General features: G+C 48.0%; 1 protein-coding gene across 5 annotated transcripts in view; it reads left to right on the top strand.

The window, feature by feature from the left end:
• The window catches only part of ADCK1 (aarF domain containing kinase 1), a 133,426-nt gene that overhangs the window by 47,168 nt on the left and 67,423 nt on the right, over nucleotides 1-18,835 (top strand). For all 5 annotated transcript variants that reach the window (XM_031935748.1, XM_023184993.3, XM_023185011.3 and 2 more), the window contains one exon: nucleotides 8,072-8,275. In XM_031935748.1, coding sequence (XP_031791608.1) covers nucleotides 8,072-8,275 — 204 coding nt within the window. The remainder of the gene's footprint in view (nucleotides 1-8,071; nucleotides 8,276-18,835) is intronic.

Genomic DNA, 18,835 nt, shown 5'->3' with positions numbered 1-18,835 from the left:
ATGAAGACAGCTATTTTGCACCAACTCAATACATTTAACCTATTTGTGCTTTTATATTTGAAGAGCATTTCTTTTAGGTGGTATATATTTGGGTCTTTTTTGTTTTTTGAAACGGAGTCTTGCTCTGTTGCCCAGGCTGGAATGTAGTGGCACGATCTTGGCTCACTGCAACCTCCGCCTCCTAGGTTCAAGCGATTCTTCTGCCTCAGCTTCCCAAATAGCTGGGACTACAGGTGCGTGCCACCATGCCTGGCTAATTTTTGTATTTTTAGTAAAGACAGGGTTTCAACATATTGGCCAGGCTGGTCTCGAATTCCTGACCTCATGATCCATCCGCCTCGGCCTCCCAAAATGTTGGATCTTAAAATCGTATAAGAATCTTAAAATCGTATACTTTCATTTCTTCCCAAGTTTTATGCTATCGATGTAATACTTGCCTTTATGTTATAAACAACATATTATGTTGTTATTAATTTGGTTAAGCAATCATTTTTCTTTTAAAGATATATAAAGTATAAAAAAGTTCTTATATATTTACTCATAAAGTGTCTCTCTGTTCCCTTATATAGATTCATATTTTTATCTGGTTTCATTTTTCTTCTGCCTGTTGAAGGTTTTTTAGTTTTTATTTATTTTTTATTTGTTTTTTGAGATGGAGGCTTGCTCTATTGCCCAGGCTGGAGTGCAGTGGTGTGATCTTGGCTCACTGCAACCTCTGCCTCCCAGGTTCAAGCAATTCTTCTGCATCAGCCTTCCACGTAACTGGGACTACAGGCTCATGCCACCATGCCCAGCTAATTTTTGTATTTTTAGTAGAGACGGGGTGTCACCATATTGGCTAGGCTGGTCTCAAACTCCTGACCTTGTGATCCGCCTGCCTCCGCCTCCCAAAGTGTTGGGATTACAGGTGTGAGCCACTGCACCTGGCCGGTTCTTTGATATCTCTTGTAGTACAGGGATATGAAATCTATCAGTTTTCCTATGTCTGCAAGAACTTTTATACCTTTATTTTTGAAAAATTATCTTTGCTGGGTTTAGAATTCTTTGTTTTCAGAGATGTTACTGTACTAACGTCTACTTGTATTGTTTCCAGTGAAAAATCTGCCATCATTCTTATCTTTATTCTTCTGTCTGTATCTTTTTTCTCTGTATAAATTGTTTTAAAAAATTATGTAGCTGTCTTCATGTTTCTTGTGCTTGGGGCTTGTTGAGGTCCTTGAATTTATCAGTTTATACATTAAAAAAAAACAAATTTGAAAAAAATTTCAGCCATTTTCTTTAAATACATATTTATATATTTAATTATAATTTATATTTAATTATAAATGTATATATATTTCACTCTTCATCTCTTCTCCTTTGGGGACTTCAACTACATATTTACTAGGCTGCTTGAATTTGTTCCACATTTCACTGATGTTCTTTTCAGTAAAAAAAAAAATTATTTTTACTTCTATGTGTTTCATTCTGAAGAGTTTCTGTTGCCAGGTTTTCAAGTTCACTAATCTTATATATATATATATATATATATATATATATATTTTAGAGACAGGGTCTTGCCGTGTTGCCCAGGCTGGTCTCAAAATCTCTGGCTCAGGCAATCCATCATCCCCCTTGGACTCCCAATGTGCTGGGATTACAGGTGTGAGCCACCATACCTGGCCTGATATATTTTTTTCCCCTGCAATGTCTAATCTGCCATTAATCGCATCTTGTGTGCTTTTCATCTCATGCATTACGTTTTTCATCTCTAAAAGTTTGATAGGATTCTCTTTCTGTCTCTTTTGTGTCATCCAGGACTTGGCTCACTGCCACCTTTGCCTCCTGGGCTCAAGCAGTTCTCCTGCTTCTGCCTCCCAAGTAGCTGGGATTTCAGGTGCATGCCACCGTGTCTAGCTAATTGTTGTATTTTTTTGTAGAGATGGAATTTTGCCATATTGCCCAGGCTGGTTTTGAACTCCTGAGCTCAGGTGCTCTGCCTGTCTTGGCCTCCCAAAGTGCTGGAATTACAGGTGTGAACCACTGTGCCTGGCATTGTGCTTTTATTTTTAGGGTGGTAGATATTTTTGTATTCTTATAAATATTGAGCTTTGTTCTAGGAGACAGTTAAGTTACTTGAAGTAGTTTGCTTTTTTCAGATCTTGCTTTTAATATTTGTTAGATGGGAATGGAACAGTATTTGTTTTGGGATATATGCCATTACTGATGCAAAGCCCTTCTGGGTATTGCCACAAATGTCGCATGAATGATGAGATTTTTTTTCAGTTTGGCGGGTGGAAATAGGTCCTATGTGGATGCTGGGTACTGTTAACCCTAAACCTTTTGGGTTGTTCTTTTCCTGGACTCAGACCATTTTTGGATATGCATGTGCTGATCGGTACTCAGCTGTATATGCGGTGGAATCTCTGCAGACCTTTAGTATTCTTTCTTTGTACAGCTCTCTCCTCTTCGCTACTCTGTCCTTTGAACTCTTTCTGGACTCTAAGCTCTGTCTCCTCAATTGAGGAGTCTTCCGGTCACTGCCTGGCTTCCCCTCCCTGCCACTTCAGCCTGGAAGCTCCTGGTGCAGTGAACTGGGGCATTCATCATGTTCACCTCGTTTCTTTCTCATCTTTCAGGAATCACTCTTCTTCCTTGCCTAATGTCAAGTGTCTTGAACACCATTGTTCTATATATGCTGTCCAGTTTTTCAGATGGGAAGGTAATTTTAGTTCCTATTTTGGAAGAAATGTCAAGGTTGACATCATGATTTATGGCCTGAAAAAGTCCAAGGTTAGCCTTGCCATTTCCTAAGATGGAGAAGACTGTGGGAAGAACAGGTTTGGTGGTAGTGGGCGTGGTGGGAAAGTCAGGCTAAGTGTGAAGAGCCTGTTGGATATTGGAGTAATTGATGTTAGAGAGGCAGTTGTAATCAGCAAGCTCCAGTCAGAGGAGAGGTCTGGGCAGGAGATACACATCTGTGTGTATCAATGTGAAGATGGTGTTTACAGCCATGATACTGGATGAGATCCCCAAGGAAGTATAGTTAGAGTATTGGATTAATCCTATTTTTTATTTTCTGTATTTTCTGTTGCTTTGACATCTTGGTTTTGCTGGCGTTGGAGGGACTGCTCCTCCCAGGCTCAACTAATTCTTAGAGATAGATAGCAGCTCTCTTGGGAGTGTGCTTTTTGTCTTTTGAGATGGAGTCTCACTCTGTCATCCGGGCTGGAGTGTAGTGGTGTGATCTTGGTTCACTACAACCTCTGCCTCCTGGGTTCAAGTGATTCTTGTGCCTCAGGCTCCTGAGTAGCTGGGATCACAGGTGCCTGCCTCCACACCCAGCTAATTTTTTTGTATTTTTAGTAGAGGCAGGGTTTCACCATGTTGGCCAAGCTGGTCTTAGACTCCTGACCTCAGGTGATCCACCTGCACTGGCCCCCCAATGTGCTGGGATTACAGGCGTGAGCCACCCACTCACGGGAGTGTGCTTGTCATATGCAAATCAACCAATTCAGAGCCCATACCTCACAACCACCTACTTCATCAGGCTCTTTTACTCTGTACTACTATTCTCCTGCCCTAATTCCCCCATCATTAGGTAGTAGACAACTAGGGACAGCTCCTATGCCCCAGAGCCCAATGAAATTATTCAAACTAACCAGTCCTATCCTGTTTACCCTGCCTTGACCATTCCTTCACATGGAATAGCAGCAAAGGCTCTTGTCCACATTTTCCTGCTTTCCCCTCTGCCTTTGATTCTGGTGCTTCTTTCCCCATGTGGCCCGGCATGGCGTGCCATCATGCCATCTATTTCTAGAGACTTGTCAGTAAAGGCTTCTGCTTTCATGGTAATCATTTCTGTGTTTGTGTGTCTTACCACATGTGAATGAAACAAATCCCAATACCCTTGTAATAAGTATAGAAATACCAGCCCTAGCTACATGGATACATATATTACCTCACCTCATTTAATCTTCATAGCAGTCCTATGAGGTGTAGGTACTATTATTATCTTACTTTTATAGATGAAAAAACTGAAGTAGGGAAAGGTTACGTAATTTGCCCAAGTCCACCAGCTTCTGTGTGGTAAAGTTGGGATGTAGCCTGAGACACTCTGAAGTCCTGTGTTCTTAACTGCAGAACTATCCCACGTGTGATCAGGGTGGGGTTCAGTCTGAGGTTAAATTCTTTTAATATGTTTACAAACTGCAACTCGTTTTTTTCCCCTAAGACATGATGAGCTTTACTTTGCTGTCCAAATGACAACGTAAAGGTTAACATCTGGAAAAGAGAACTTGCAGACTGTGGGCCTGATTTCTTGGGGATGAGGAGTTACAGTTTCATTTTTCTGATGGACAGCACACATGTGTGCCATGGGACACTTCCAGATTAGGAAAGAGATGCTGGATTCTCTCTGATCAAAACTGGTCCAGTCTGCGTGGCAGAATCTTGTCCATTTAAAGCTGAAAAAAATGATCAGCTGGACTTTCCATTCTCAGAAGATGCTGAAAAGGGATGATAAAAAATTTCCCCCATTATCATAATATTTATTATTCATAAGAAATCTGGGAAATACAGGTCAGGCATAGTGGTTCACACCTGTAATCCCAGCACTTTGGGAGGCCAAGGCGGGTGGATCACTTGAGCTCAGGAGTTCGATACTAGCCTGGGCAACATGGTGAAAAACCCCTTCTCGGCCGGGCGCGGTGGCTCAAGCCTGTAATCCCAGCACTTTGGGAGGCCGAGACGGGTGGATCACGAGGTCAGGAGATCGAGACCATCCTGGCTAACACAGTGAAACCCCGTCTCTACTAGAAATACAAAAAACTAGCCGGGCGAGGTGGCGGGCGCCTGTAGTCCCAGCTACTCTGGAGGCTGAGGCGGGAGACTGGCATAAACCAGGGAGGCAGAGCTTGCAGTGAGCTGAGATCCGGCCACTGCACTCCAGTCCGGGTGACAGAGCGAGACTCCGTCTCAAAAAAAAAAAAAAAAAAGAAAGAAAAACCCCTTCTCTACTAAAAATACAAAAATTAGCCAGGCATGGTGGCGGGCCTCTGTAGTCCCAGCTGCTTGGGAGGCTGAGGCAGGAGAATCACTTGAACTCGGGAGGCAGAGGCTACAGTGAGCCGAGATCACGCCACTGCACTCCAGCCTGGGCGACAGAATGAGATTCTGTGTCCAGAAAAAAGAAATTTGGGAAATACAGAAAACCTATATAGAAGAAAAAAGTACTCTTATAATTTCACACCCCAGAGATACCACCACTGTTAACATTTCATTCCTTTAGGGCTTAAGTTTCTGACTAGAAGAATTAATCAAAGGTCAATTTGGGGTCTGTCGCCTTCTCTTTCTGTGTCTGCCTGTCTCTCTGTGTGTGGGGTGTGTATGTATGACTATCTGATGGTCTCGTTCCTCTCTGTCACTTACACGACCCTAAGCCCCTTTGGAGATATTGCCCAGTTCTGATGGGGAGCCCCATGGATTCAGTCTGACATTGATAGCTTTCTGCCTAGCTTGGGGACTAGGGTCCCTGCTCTTGGGGCTTTAGATGTGGGTAAAAGGATTGCTTTGACTCCATCTTGCCTAATCAATAACTAATCAACACTGAGTTGATCTTATTAGCCATTCACTGTCTCCCTCCCAAACCCCAAACCAAGCTGGCTATGACAATGCTTTTCACTAATATGAGGCAGATTAAAACTCATTACATAATCCTAGCACTTTGGGAGGCCAAGGCGGGCGGATTACTTGAGGTCAGGAGTTCAAGACCGGCCTGGCCAACATAGTGAAACCTCATCTCTGCTAAAAATAAAAAAATTAGCCAGGCATGGTGGTGCGCGCCTAAAATTCGTTACTCAGGAGGCTGAGGCAGGAGAATCGCTTGTATCTGGGAGACAGAGGTTGCTATGAGCTGAGACTGCACCACTGCACTCCAGCCTGGGTGTCTCAAAAAAAAAAAAAAAAAAAAAAGAAAAAAAGAAAAAATGTCTCGCAAAGCTCGAAGTGGACAGGTGTCTGCGGGCCTAAGGATGGCCTGGTAGTGCCTGGAGTGTGAGGCATCCCCTCTGCTGTGGCAGGAGGTGGGCGGATGGGCCCTTTGGCTGCTGGGTTGAGGGTGTTCAGGGCTGTAGCAGTCTCTTCTGGGCAGCAGCAGTCTGGGCGTGGTGGCTCATGACGGTAATCCCAGCACTTTGGGAGGCCGAGGTGGGTGGATCGCTTGAGCCTGGGAGATGGGGACTACTGTGAGCCATGATTATGCCACTGCACTCCACTCTGGGAGACACAGCGAGACCCTTTCTCAAAAAAAAATTGTGCAAATTTATGGAGTACGTGGGAAATTCTTACACATTTATAATGTGTGGTGATTAAGTCAGGGTATTCAGGGTAGCTATCACTTGAGTATAATACAGTTTTTTAATATAGTCGTTCTCCTCTGCTATCAAACATCGAATTTATCCCTTCAAGTTTACTTTATGTTTGTACCCTTTAATCCACTTCTCTTCATCCTCGCCCTTCACACCACCCGTATTTCCTAGTTTGTTATCTGTTTTTCCACTCTCTACCTCCAATATCACATGTTCTCTCTTATGTGTGGGAGCTAAAACAAAAACAAAAACAAAAAAACTCCTCTTAATTTCTAAATTTCCTGTGTGGTTCACTTGGCAACTAATTATATAGGATCTTTGAACGCTTCTTCCACCTTTGCTGTCAACTGTTATTTAACTCCTCACATGATTTTATGGCCCCCAATATGTGTTAATTACATCAGCATCCTACATGGCACTGAAGAGTGTAAGTCCATCCTCGTGGTTCACTCTCTTGGTTGACTGAGTTGGGAGAAGGCAGGTACCAGGTCCCCACAGGGTACCGGGGTCCCTTGTCTTCTGCACGTGCCCATGGCCCCATCCTGCCTCATAGGCTTGGGTCTTAGAAGGTAGGACTCTTATAGTACCAAGGCCCTCAGTTGGGCTGCAGGGAAGACTGTGGATATTCAGCCTGGGGGCAGATGGGGCCACCTCCCAACTCTGGAAGGATCGGTGAGCACCCAGATGTGAATTAAGGCTGCTCTGTCCTAGACAGCCTGCCCAGATGCCTTCTCCATGTGCCTCATACCCCTCACTACAGTGACTCCTCCAGTTAATAAGAGACCCCGGCTAAAGTTTGCTGCACCAAAGAACCCTGGATTTTGGAGTATTTTCTAGACCTTCCTTTGATATTTATTAGCGATTTCTTTCTTTTTTTTTTTTTGAGACGGAGTCTTGCTCTGTTGCCCAGGCTGGAGTGCAGTGGTATGATCTCAGCTCACTGCAACCTCCGCCTCCTGGATTCAAGCAATTCTCTGCCTCAGCCTCCCAAGTAGCTGGGATTACAGGTGCCTGCCACCATGCCCTGATAAATTTTTTGTATTTTTATTAGGGATGGGGTTTCATCATCTTGGCCAGGCTGGTCTTGAACTCCTGACCTCATGATCCACCTGCCTCAGCCTCCCATGGGATTACAGGCATGAGCCACTGCACCCAGCCTAGCAATTTCTTTAAAAACAAAACAACCTAGTTTGTCTTCTTTAAAGATAGCAAAACTTGCTTCCCTGAGGTGCTGTGAAGATTAAAAGATACAATACCTATGACCATGTTTTATAAAACGTGGCAATCCAAACAAACAAAGCATAATTGGTATGTCTGAGGGGTGGGTGGCAAATACTTTAACTCTGTGTCCCTTGAATGAATCATTAGTAGGTTAGACTTGGTTAAAAGCCTTGAATGCTTATTTCTAGGGAGGGGGACCCAGACTAGGTAAGTTTTGATGAAGAGGAGGAGATAGGAAGCACTGGGCCATGTATGAAGGGTGGCCTCTGTATGAGGTTGGAGTTGACTGCCCTATGTACCAGGAAGCTGGACACCAAGGGAGAAGGTGTGTGTGTGTGTTTGTGCACGCGCACGTGTATGTGTGTGTGTGTGCATGTGCATGCACCTGCCCTGGACATTGTGGGGTAATGAGGGTTTTCAAGCAGAGCAGGAAGGTGAAGGGAACAAGGTCTAGGGAACAGTTTGCACTCACACCTCTCTGGCCCTGGCCTGTCTTCCTGCAGGTGCACCTTCGCTCTGCCAGGCGTCTCTGCGAGCTCTGCTGTGCCAACCGGGGCACCTTCATCAAGGTCGGCCAGCACCTGGGGGCACTGGACTACCTGTTGCCAGAGGAGTACACCAGCACACTGAAGGTCCTGCACAGCCAGGCTCCACAGAGCAGCATGCAAGAGATCCGCCAAGTCATCCGAGAGGATCTGGGCAAGGAGGTACCCACCTTTGCAGCGGGGATGGCCGTGGGTTGGGATGCTTCAGAAAAGGCCCCGGCTGAATTCTTGCAGTCTCGGCCAGGGTACTGGGGATCCACCAGTGAGACAAAACTAAATGTCACAGCCACTGTCAGTGCTGAAATCAAAGAGGTTAGAAGGAATCTCAGTTGCCCTCAGTGAAACATACCAGTTCAACCATATGAAATAGTTCATATGAGACTGTTACTGACCTGAAACCTACATATGATTCATATGGTTCAACCTAATAATATCTGTCACTTACTGAAGGTTTAATGCCATATTGAAGCTTTATCCTCAGCAGGGCTTTCAAGCCCCATCCCATCTGGTTTCCACCTACCTGTCTATAAGTTGGTGGAGCAGAGTGACACTGTGGTTTAGACTCTAGAGCCAAGAGCTTGGACCTTGCACAAATGATTGATCTTGGCACCTCACTTTCCTTATCTGTAGCCCACCACATAAGGTTTCTGTGTGGGTTAGATGGGATAATGAATAGAAGGTGCTTAGTGTAGTAGCTGATGTAGAGCAAGTGCTCAACAAATATTAGCTATTATTTGTATAGTAATGGTGTTCTATACTATTATGGTTATTTCCCCATGCTCTGGTCCCATTGTGCTACCTGTCTCAAGCTCACTGTGTTCTCTTAGTCCTCAGTGCTTGTGCCATGGTCTACCATCTGCCTGGTGTCTTTGCTTCATTCTCTACTTGTCAAGTGACTTTAGGCCATCTGCCTATCTGTCTACCCAGCTAGCAGATCCCAGGCAGGGTGCTAGGTGCTGGGTTTCCCGTCCAAACCCGAGCTCTTCTAGGAAGTCTTCTGTGACCCTTCCTTGACCGATCTTATCCCTCCTTTGGGCTCTGCAGAACTTTGCTCCCTGCACTTGTGCAACCTGTAGATTGATTAGTTGTGTCTAAGGGTTTCCCTGCAAGTCATAGTCTTTGAGGATGAAGACCACGACAGTCCTTTTACTCTGTATTTATGGCTCTGAAACAGTACCTAGCAGGTGCCCTGGGGCTGCTTAAACAGCCAATGGATAAACTAGAAATAGTGTCCTTAGGCTACTTGGCGCAGGGCTGGGAGAGTAGGGCAGAGGTTTGATAAACACCAGTGATTCCCTTTTTACAGGGAGCTGGCCCTGACTATTGGTCCCTTAATGTGGAGCTGGCCCCAGGTACGCAGCATCCATCCAAAGGTGTCTCGCTTCTCAGTGGTATCCTGGCCTGGAGTGGGGCTTGGATCACACAGAGGGGTGAGCATAGAAACGTCTCTGACTCCTCTGCCACTGAGGAACATTTCCTCCAAAGGGAGGGACAGTGAGTGAAAGGCAAACCCGATCTGTGGCTGGAGTCAGGGAACAGGCTGCAAGCTGGGAGGAGCAGGGTCAGGAGAGAAGGACCCTAGGCAGACGGGACTGAATTGGCACAGTGCTGGCCCATACATGGCTTTGCCTCTTAACAAGACTCTTGGCCCCCAGCTTCTAACAGCACGAGATTCACCCCCGAATTAAAACTAAATAAATCACGGTAATAACAGTGTGAAGTGCATCATTGCTGGCGTGTGGCAGCTCTCTGGGGGTGGAAAAAAGGAGCAGAAGGCAGCAGGTTAGCCCTTGGAGGCTGACTTGTCTGGAGAGCTGGGGAGGGAGGTGGGACAAGGGCATGTCAGTGGCTGTCCCCAAACCAGGGTGGAGTGAGGGAAGTTTGGAGTGTCAGCAGTCATGATGGCCCACCCAGCTGGCTAAAGAATGTTTGGGGTTGGAGGACATCACCTGCTCTTCAGGGCCCCTTCTCCAATCCCTTCCACCCCCTGCCGATTAGCCCTGAGCACAGTGACCATGTGGCTCCTGCCCCACAATGCTTCTTTAGCTCCCTGAGAAAATGGGCCACTGTCCATGTCACGGTTCTGAGGGGCATCCCTCACAGCTGGGGAGCTTCTTCAGAGCCCTCTGGGTTCTTCCCAAGGCCCCACAGGCACACACTTCGTCTTCCCTGCCATCTTCCTCCTCCTCCCCCTGGGAAGATAGCATTTGTTCCCTGGTGACACACTTTCCCAGTGTGTGGGTGGAGGGAGGGGAGCGGGGCCATGTGGGAAGAAGGGTGGGTGCGTGTGGGGGTGTGAGGGCGGGGGAATGTCACTCACTTGGCATTTCCAGCCTCCTCCAGCCCCTCCCATGACACTTCTCAGGGAGCAGTCTCACCCCCAGGATGCTTGAGTGGGCCCCACTCATCCTCAGCTCCATGCCAGCCCAAGACCTGTAGAAAGCTCTGTTTCATCCCTGGCTTAAAAGAGGCTGTCAGTCTTGCCTCACCACTTTCCTAGGTCCCAGTCCTCGGATAGGCTTGAGGTTACCTTGAACTCAGAGATTCCGTAAGTGCTCCTAAAGCTCAGACTGTAGAGAGTGGAGGCGCGGTGAGAGAGACACTTGGATGGTCAACAGCAGTGTTAGAGGTCACTATGTCCTCAGACCCGTCCCTGTCGCAGGCAGGTGGGGCCCGGCCCTGTGGGGTGTTGCCAGCGTGGGTTGTGGGGGTAAGATTGAGGGTGCAGTACTTCTGGACCCCGCGGTTCATGTTCATTTCTGGATCAGTCAGAATTTCTGCACATCAGCTGGCACCATCAGTGCAGAGGTGAGGGCACTTGAAGGGGCACCATCCTTGCATAGCATTGGCTCAGGCAGGGAGTGTGCTGGGGGCCACATTGCTAAGGGAGGGCCGATGACAAGCAACAGGATGAGACCTCATGTCCTCTAATTCCCAGGCTGGTGATTTGTCCTCTACATAACAGCTTCTATTTGGCAGGGAAAAAAAGCAGTTGTGTGTGTCTGTGTGTGTATCTTAGAAGTTTCTCAGCTAGTATTACCAGAAAGAAACTTACTTTTTTCCTTTGTTTGGATGTTAGGCTTATATCCTGAAAGACAGGTTCCAGGAGGCAAACAGGAGCCCAGCCTCTGGGAAGTGGGGTCGTTTCTGTCTCCTCAAAAGTGACCTGGCTCTGGACTGGGTCGGGGGTGTTCCCAGCCTTGGTCCCCTTGACTGCCCTTGGGGCTGTGGGTCCAGATGCAGTGCTGACCTTGGCCAGCAGATGGCGCCTGAGCTTGCAAGTCAGGGATGGTTGTGAAGACCTGGCCCTTCCCTTTTGAGGGATCCCTGACCAGGTGGACGAGACTGGGGCTCTTTCTACTCTTGGGCATGGTTCATGCTGTTGAAGGAACCCAGACTGACATCTCTACACCCTGAATGGGTATGCATAGGCCTCAGCCACGAGGCTGTTGACCTCCCTGGGCGCCTGAGCCCTTGGCTCCATGTTGGAGGATGTGGCATTGGGGTTAGGAGTTCTCTGATGCTCCGCAGTCTCTAATGGCTAGTGATTCTGTGCCTCAGCACCATTTTCTTCATTCCTTCTCTCTCCTGCTGGTCTACGCAGTTGGTATTTAGCGAAAAAGGACAGTGATGGACACTTGGGTGTAGCCAGGGATGGGTATGACTTCGTTCCAGTCCTCACAGTCCAGGGTCCTGGGAGGTTCACTCATCATGGTAATACATGGCCACATAGTGCTCAAGGAGCTTGCCGAGGAGGGAGAGGTTGCCTTGGGCTGATGGAGGCCTTCTGAAGCAGGTGGCCTCTGACCCAGCCCCTTAGAGATGGATGGAATTGGAGGACGTGGATGTTGGAGGAGGTGATTACTGATTAATAAGCTGGGCTCAGCAGAGGTGCAGGGACAGGAAAGCATAAAGCACGGAGGTGAACAGTGAAGTCTTGTTGATTACAATGTGGCATTCAGCCGGTGAATAGTGGAGCAGAGATTGTAGGTTTGAGGCTGAGGCCACATTATGAAGGGCCTAGAATGTTCTTTTCAGAATGTGAGCCTGAGGGAGAGAAGAACTTGGGGAGGGACTGATCAAAAGAAGGATGAAGAAACTGAGATATACGGAGTGGGGTGGGGCATGTGGTTGGGTGATTGAAGGAATTTGCCTAGTAGCTTGAATTTTTAGTAATGTGGGAGATGAGGTCCTCTTTGAAAAGGGGAGGAAGATATAGATGGGGAGGTTTGAGGTGGGTGGGAAGCTTGTGGATAGAGTTATCGTGGGAATTAAGGGATGATCTGTAGAACTGTGAACTGCACCGTGCTGTTATCTTTGGTCATGTATACACACACACATCTATACCTGCCCCCATGACATACAGACAAGTCAGATCTTGTTACAGCTTATTTCAAGAAATGTTCCAAGCCGTGCATGGTGTCTCATGCCTATAATCCCACTGGGAGGCTGAGGCAGGTGGATCACTTAAGGTCAGGCGTTCGAGACCAGCCTGACCAACATGGTGAAACCCTGTCTCTACTAAAAATAGAAAAATTAGCTGGGTGTGGTGGTGGGCGCCTGTCATCCAAGCTACTTGGAAGGCTGAGGCAGGAGAATCACTTGAACCTGGGAGGTGGAGGTTGCAGTGAGCTGAGATCAGCCTACTGGACTCCAGCCTGGGCAAGAGAGTGAGACTTTGTCTCAAAAAAAAAAAAAAAAAGAAAAAAAGAAAAGAAATGATCCAGTTATGTCCTAGAATACAGTTGTATCAGATAAAGTTCTTTCCACCTCTGAAATCCCATGAGAAACTGAAGGAATGAGGCCAGCTGCTGGCATGGAGCACAGAAATACCTCTGTTAGGGGCAATGCTTATATTGGTGTCTGGGTGGTGTGGTTTGGCTTTTGTACTTTGGAATTTGTTTTTATCAGTTTTTCACCCCCCCGATCTTTCCTCCCAGGGGACCTTATTTTACAGCTCCCCATAGCATCTAGGGATAAGTGTATGTTGCTGGTGCTCTGTGTTCTTGATGTACCATCCGACTGGAGTTTCAATGAGAATGAAGGAGAGAGAAGGTGCAGGGGTACCGTTGTGCAGCAGGTAGAATAATTCATATCCAGTTGTTTTGTAAGAGACTGTGGGTGCAGTGGGAGGGCGGTTTGTTTTGTTTGCCCAAGGTTTAAGCAAATGTTCAGAAAAGAGATAAAGAAGCCTTTCCTCCAAGAATATCAACAGTTTATCCTGCTCGGTGGTGGTGGCAGAGAGAAGGCACTGTAGGTGCAAGGACCAGCATGAACAAGGCAGAAGTGGAGAGACAAGGCAGGAGACGGCCTGCCTCAGTGAGGGGCACACAGCACCTCTGCTGTCTCGTGGAGAACTTGATGGGAGGGGGGAAAAGGCGCCCTCTTTTTGCATCCCTTCCTCTAGTCTGTGGCAAGTTGGCCCGGGCTGGGCTGGATTTCATTCCTGTGTAAGTCAGAGCTCTCTAGAGAAACAGAACCAATAGGATATGAATGTGTGTATGTGTGTGTGTGTGTGTGTGTTTGTGCATGCACGTGTACTTGTGTGTGTGTATGGAGAGAGAGAGAGAGAGAGAGAAAGAGAGACCAACTGATGTTAAGGAATTGGCTGATGTGGGTTATAGAGGCTGGGAAGTCCAAAATCTGCAGCGTGACGCAGCAGGCTGGAGACCCAGGAAGAGCTGATGGTGCAGTTCAAGACTGAAGGCTGTTTGAAGGTTACCTGCTGGCAGAATTCCTTCTTGCTTGGGGAAGGTCAGTCTTTGTTCTATTCAGCCCCTTAGCTGACTGCATGAGGCCCACCCGTGCTATGGAGAGTAATCTGTTTTATTCACAGTCCACTAATATAACTGTAAATCTTGGCTGGGTACAGTGGCTCATGCCTGTAATCCCAGCACTTTGGGAGGCTGAGATGGGAGGATTGCTTGAGCCCAGGAGTTCAAGACAAACCTGGGCAATATAGTGAGATCCCATCTCTGTTAAAAATTTTTTTTAAAAAATTGAATTAATAAAACAAACTGTAAATGTCACCTAAAAGTACCCTCACACAGCTGAGTGCGATGGCTTATGCCTGTAATCCCAGGACTTTGGGAGGCTGAGGCAGGCAGATCACCTGAGGTCAGGAGTTCGAGACCAACCTGGGCAACATGGTGAAACCTCCGTCTCTACTAAAAAAAATACAAAATGTAGCCAAGTGTGGTCGTGCACACCTGTAATCCCAGCTACTCAGGAGGGTGAGGCAGGAGAATCCCTGGAACCCGGGAGGTGGAGGTTGCAGTGAGGCAAGATCATTCCACTGCACTCCAGCCTCCCAGGTGACAGAGTGACACTTTGTATCAAAACAAAACCAAAAACAAAACCCCTCACAGAAACATCCAGAGTAATGCTTTGCCCAATATCTGGGTGCTGTGGCCCCGCCAGGTTGACATATAAAATTAACCATCATAATTCCCCATGTGGCCCTCTGCCAGGATCGCACATGTGTGCCCTCAGTCTGCTTTCACACGGCCTGGAGCTTCATAGCGAGCCTTGGCGGTAGGCAAGAGCCAAACTGCCTGTTGGTATATTGGCTTTGTGGCCTTGGGCATGTTACTTACCCTCTCTGTCCTATCCCTCCATTTCCTGATCCCTAAAATTGGAATCATAACACTACCTGCCACCTAGGCTTGATGTGGGGATGGATGGAGTTAAAGATTGTGGAGCACCTAGAGCAAGCTTGCTGCAGGGCAAGGGTCAGTAAGCGTTAATAATTATCTCTGTGGCCGGGCGCGGTGGCTCACGCCTGTAATCCCAGCACTTTGGGAGGCTGAGGCGGGCGGATCACGAGGTCAGGAGACTGAGACCATCCTGGCTAACACGGTGAAACGCCATCTCTACTAAAAATACAAAAAATTAGCTGGGTGCCTGTAGTACCAGCTACTTGGGAGGCTGAGGCAGGAGAATGGCGTGAACCCGGCAGGCGGAGCTTGCAGTGAGCCGAGATCGCACCGCTGCACTCCAGCCTGAGACACAGAGCGAGACTCCGCCTAAAAAATAATTATTATTATTATTTCTGTGTGTTGTGCTGTGTGCTTTATATGAGCAGGAACTGGCGTTTTGAGAGACTTGTAAATGGCAGAGTTCCATCTTTACCTGGGCTTCTGATAACTGGTACAACTCTCTGTCCCCTATTCAGTCATATGTTGCTTAATGATGGTGATATGTTCTGAGAAATGCATAATTAGGCGATTTTGTTGCTGTGTGAACATCACAGAGTACTTACACAAACCTAGATGGGATAGCCTACGATATACTTCAGTATATGGTATAGCCTGTTCTTTTCAGAATGTGAGACTGAGGGAAGTTGAATCTAGACAATTGTCATACAATGGTGAGTATTTATGTATCTAAACATAGAAAAGGTACAGTAAAAATATGGTATTATTAATATAATGGACCTCTTTTGCATATGTGGTCCATTGTTGACCAAAATGTTGTAATGTGGCACATGACTGTACTGTTTTGCTAGAATAATCCTCCTTTCTCTTCCTCTTCCTGATCAGTACCCAGCACTCTACCTGGCCAGCCCCTTCCCCGCTATTTTTAGAAATCCCCACAGGCTCCCTAAGGAGCAGCCTGGGTTTCTAGGGCTCTGTCTTCCACTTTAGGGGGTTACCCGGGGGGCAGCTCAGCTGGTTAGGGTTAATTGCTGCAGCTTCCCAAGGCTCTTTGGCAGCTTTCCTCTGGATTAGGGACTCTGACGTATGTGCTTTTGGTCTCCAGGCAGGGCTAATTCCATGGATGAGGGGTGAGCGGAGGTGGAAGTCTGGCCAGATTGCCAACGAGGAGTCACAGGTGCCCTTAGTCATGGAGTTGGTGGCTGTGCTGTATTTAGGACCCACTCGCCTAGCCCTCTTCACTTGTAAGGTGGCAGCCAGATTCGGCTTCCCTTACAGTGTCCTGGTGGGGCCAGGTGTGGACTGTATCCAGGGCTGAGCGTGTCCTGGGCTGGACTGGGAGTAGGGAAGTGGTTAGAGCAGAAAGGGGGTAGGAGAGCCCCTCCTACCCTGGGGACTGACTCCACCTGTGCCTGCAGCCCCCACAGGGAAGAGATGCCTCCAGGCTCTTATATTCTTTGCTACCTTCTTTCCAGCGCTGATCCTACTTCTCCCCATCCTCCTCTTGTTTACTCATGTGCATTTACTGAGCACCCCCTCTATGCCAGGTACTGTACCAGCCCCTGGGATCCCTGCCCCCTGGAGTGCCCTGGCTCTGCCCCTTGGAGTGCCGTTCTCCCATGCTGGCAGGGTCCAGATGAGGTCAGCTCACCCTCTACCAGCCCAGGCTGCATCACAGGCCCAACGCTACCTGGAAGCCCTCCTGGAACACTTTGGCAATCTGTAGACTTGCTTCTCCTGGTCCTGAGGCCCACCTTTGTTTGTTCAGGCATCTGGTTTGTCTCCCTAGACTGTCCCTGAGAAGGGTACCAGATGAGTATTCTGGGAATGGAACAGAAGGATCTGGTGGCTGTGAAGCCATGTGTAGGAGAACTGGGGGCCAGGGAGTGGGATCACCTCCTCCCAGCTGGGCCTCATCCTGCCTTCCCAGCAGCTCTCAATAAAAAATACATTTGTATTAAAAACATAATGAAGAAGAAAAAAATCCATTTCCCCCCCAATAATGCTGACATCAAAAGAAGATTTTTATCAATTACGAGAGAGAGATTTTGGCCATAAAATTGCAATTTAACTAGTGGGAGATGGATGGCAGGAAGCATTGCTGTCAGTGCGGACGGATGGCCTGCCGTTAGTCACTGCGGGAGAGGCAAGGCAATGGTTGAGGTGGCCCTGGCTTGCGCTTCCTGCTGATGGCCCATCTGGCCCGGCCTCCTCCCTGTGGCCACTGACCTCCTGCAGGCCTGTCCCCTGTCTTTGCCCTGCTCCCTGCCTGTGTCCTGCACCTCGAATCCCGGTGTCACCATGTTCTATGTCATCCTGGGTAAGTTTTGTGATTTCGCTGAGACTTGGTTTCCTCATGTGTAAGCAGGGATGTTAAGAGAGGCTTCCCATGAACAGGGCGGCGGTGAGGATTGAATGCTATATCCCAGCCGCAGTGCACCGCCTGGTGAATGGTAAATGCCAGTTCACTGTCAGCTGTGCTTATTAAGTGTAGAGTCGTTGTGAGGATGAAATTTGGCAGTAAGACCGGCACCCTCATCTTGTATCCAGCACCTTGCCTGGTGCCTCGATCTTCCTGAGGTTTAACAAATACTGACTCTGTTCACCTTCTGTTCAGTGGCAAGTGCTTTGGATAAAAGTCATCTGGGAGAATCACTCACGGGTCATGAGGGCTTATAAATCATTTAATGCGACCCCCACATTTCACAGGTGAGGAAACTGAGGCTCAGAGAGGGGCAGTCACTTGCTCAATGACACACCTGGTTGGTGGTAGAAACAGGACTAGACCCCAGGTCTCCTGATTCCTGATCCGGTGCTCTTTCTCCTGGATTATTCTGTTTCAGATGGAAGCTCAGTGCTCAGAAGAGAGGGCAGCACTCAGTCGAGCAATCGGGCTGGCCTTGCTGTCAGAGCCACCCAGCGGGCCTCTGCAGCTTTCATCGGCCTTGGGACCTTGTGGTTTCCTGTAGACTTTGAGGAAGCCGTATTTTTCCTAAGTCCAGGATCCTATGGTTCTTTTTGTCCTTCTGCCAGTCTTTTGTCTTGCCAGTGGTTTGGGGTGATTATACTAATGTGCTCACCAGTTCACTCTCGGTCCACAGGCTGCACGTGGGGTGCCTCCCCTCTTTTGGGATCTACTGCACAGTGTCGTGCCCAAGCCCTCTGATCGGCTGGTGTGTCTGGACTGTTCCCTTCCCACTTCCTGCAGATAAAAGGCCTCAGCCCACGGTGGCCCCATTCACTAACCCCGGGAAGGTTGGGGCCCACCACTTGTTGGTTTGCTCACCTAGAGAATGCAGATTTGTGGAGCAACCGCTCTTCTCTTACCCATGTGCCACTGCAGCGGGGGATATACAGAATGTTAATACCGTGCCCCTCCCTCCAAAGCCAAGCAGGCGGAACCCAGCACAGAGGGAGTAATTAGAGAACAATTAAGCCCTCAGCTGTGGGGCTGATGGATGGGAAGTTCAGGGGAAGTTCAGAGGCGGGTTCCTGGTGGTGGGGGTTTGGGCTTTGAACTGGTCCTTGAAGGATGAGTAAGATTTGAGGAGGGGAATTCTGAGGGCACACAGGGTTGGCAGTTGGTGGTGAGTGATGACCACAGGTAATTCAATGCCCAGAGAGCCGACAAGCTGGCCTGGAGTGGCAGGGAGCTTTGGTCGGATGGCGTATTGGTTTTCTAGGGCTAGTCCCAAACCTGTGGCTTAAACAACAAATGTATTGTCCCACAGTTCTGGAAGCCAGAGGTCGGAGATCAAGGTATCAGCAGGGTGGGTTCCTTCTGAGGCCATGCGGGAGGATCTGTTCCAGGCCTTGGCCCCAGCTTCTGGGGGTTTGCTGGCAATCTCTGGTGTTCCTTGGTTTGGAGATGCATCTCCCCGATCTCTGCCTTCATCTTCACATGGTATCCTCTTCATGTGGGTGTCTGGCTCTGTGTCCAAATTTCCCCTTTTTTAGGGACACAGTCATATTGGATTATGATTGTGCTACTCCAGTGTGACCTCATCTTAACTAATTATGAATATATCTGCAATGACGTCATTTCCAAATAAGGTCACATTCTAGG

The sequence above is a fragment of the Piliocolobus tephrosceles genome, chromosome 6 (assembly GCF_002776525.5).
Source record: "Piliocolobus tephrosceles isolate RC106 chromosome 6, ASM277652v3, whole genome shotgun sequence".
NCBI lineage: Eukaryota > Metazoa > Chordata > Mammalia > Primates > Cercopithecidae > Piliocolobus > Piliocolobus tephrosceles.
Note: the sequence above shows the minus strand (reverse complement) of the source record. Positions and strands in the feature narration are given on the sequence as shown.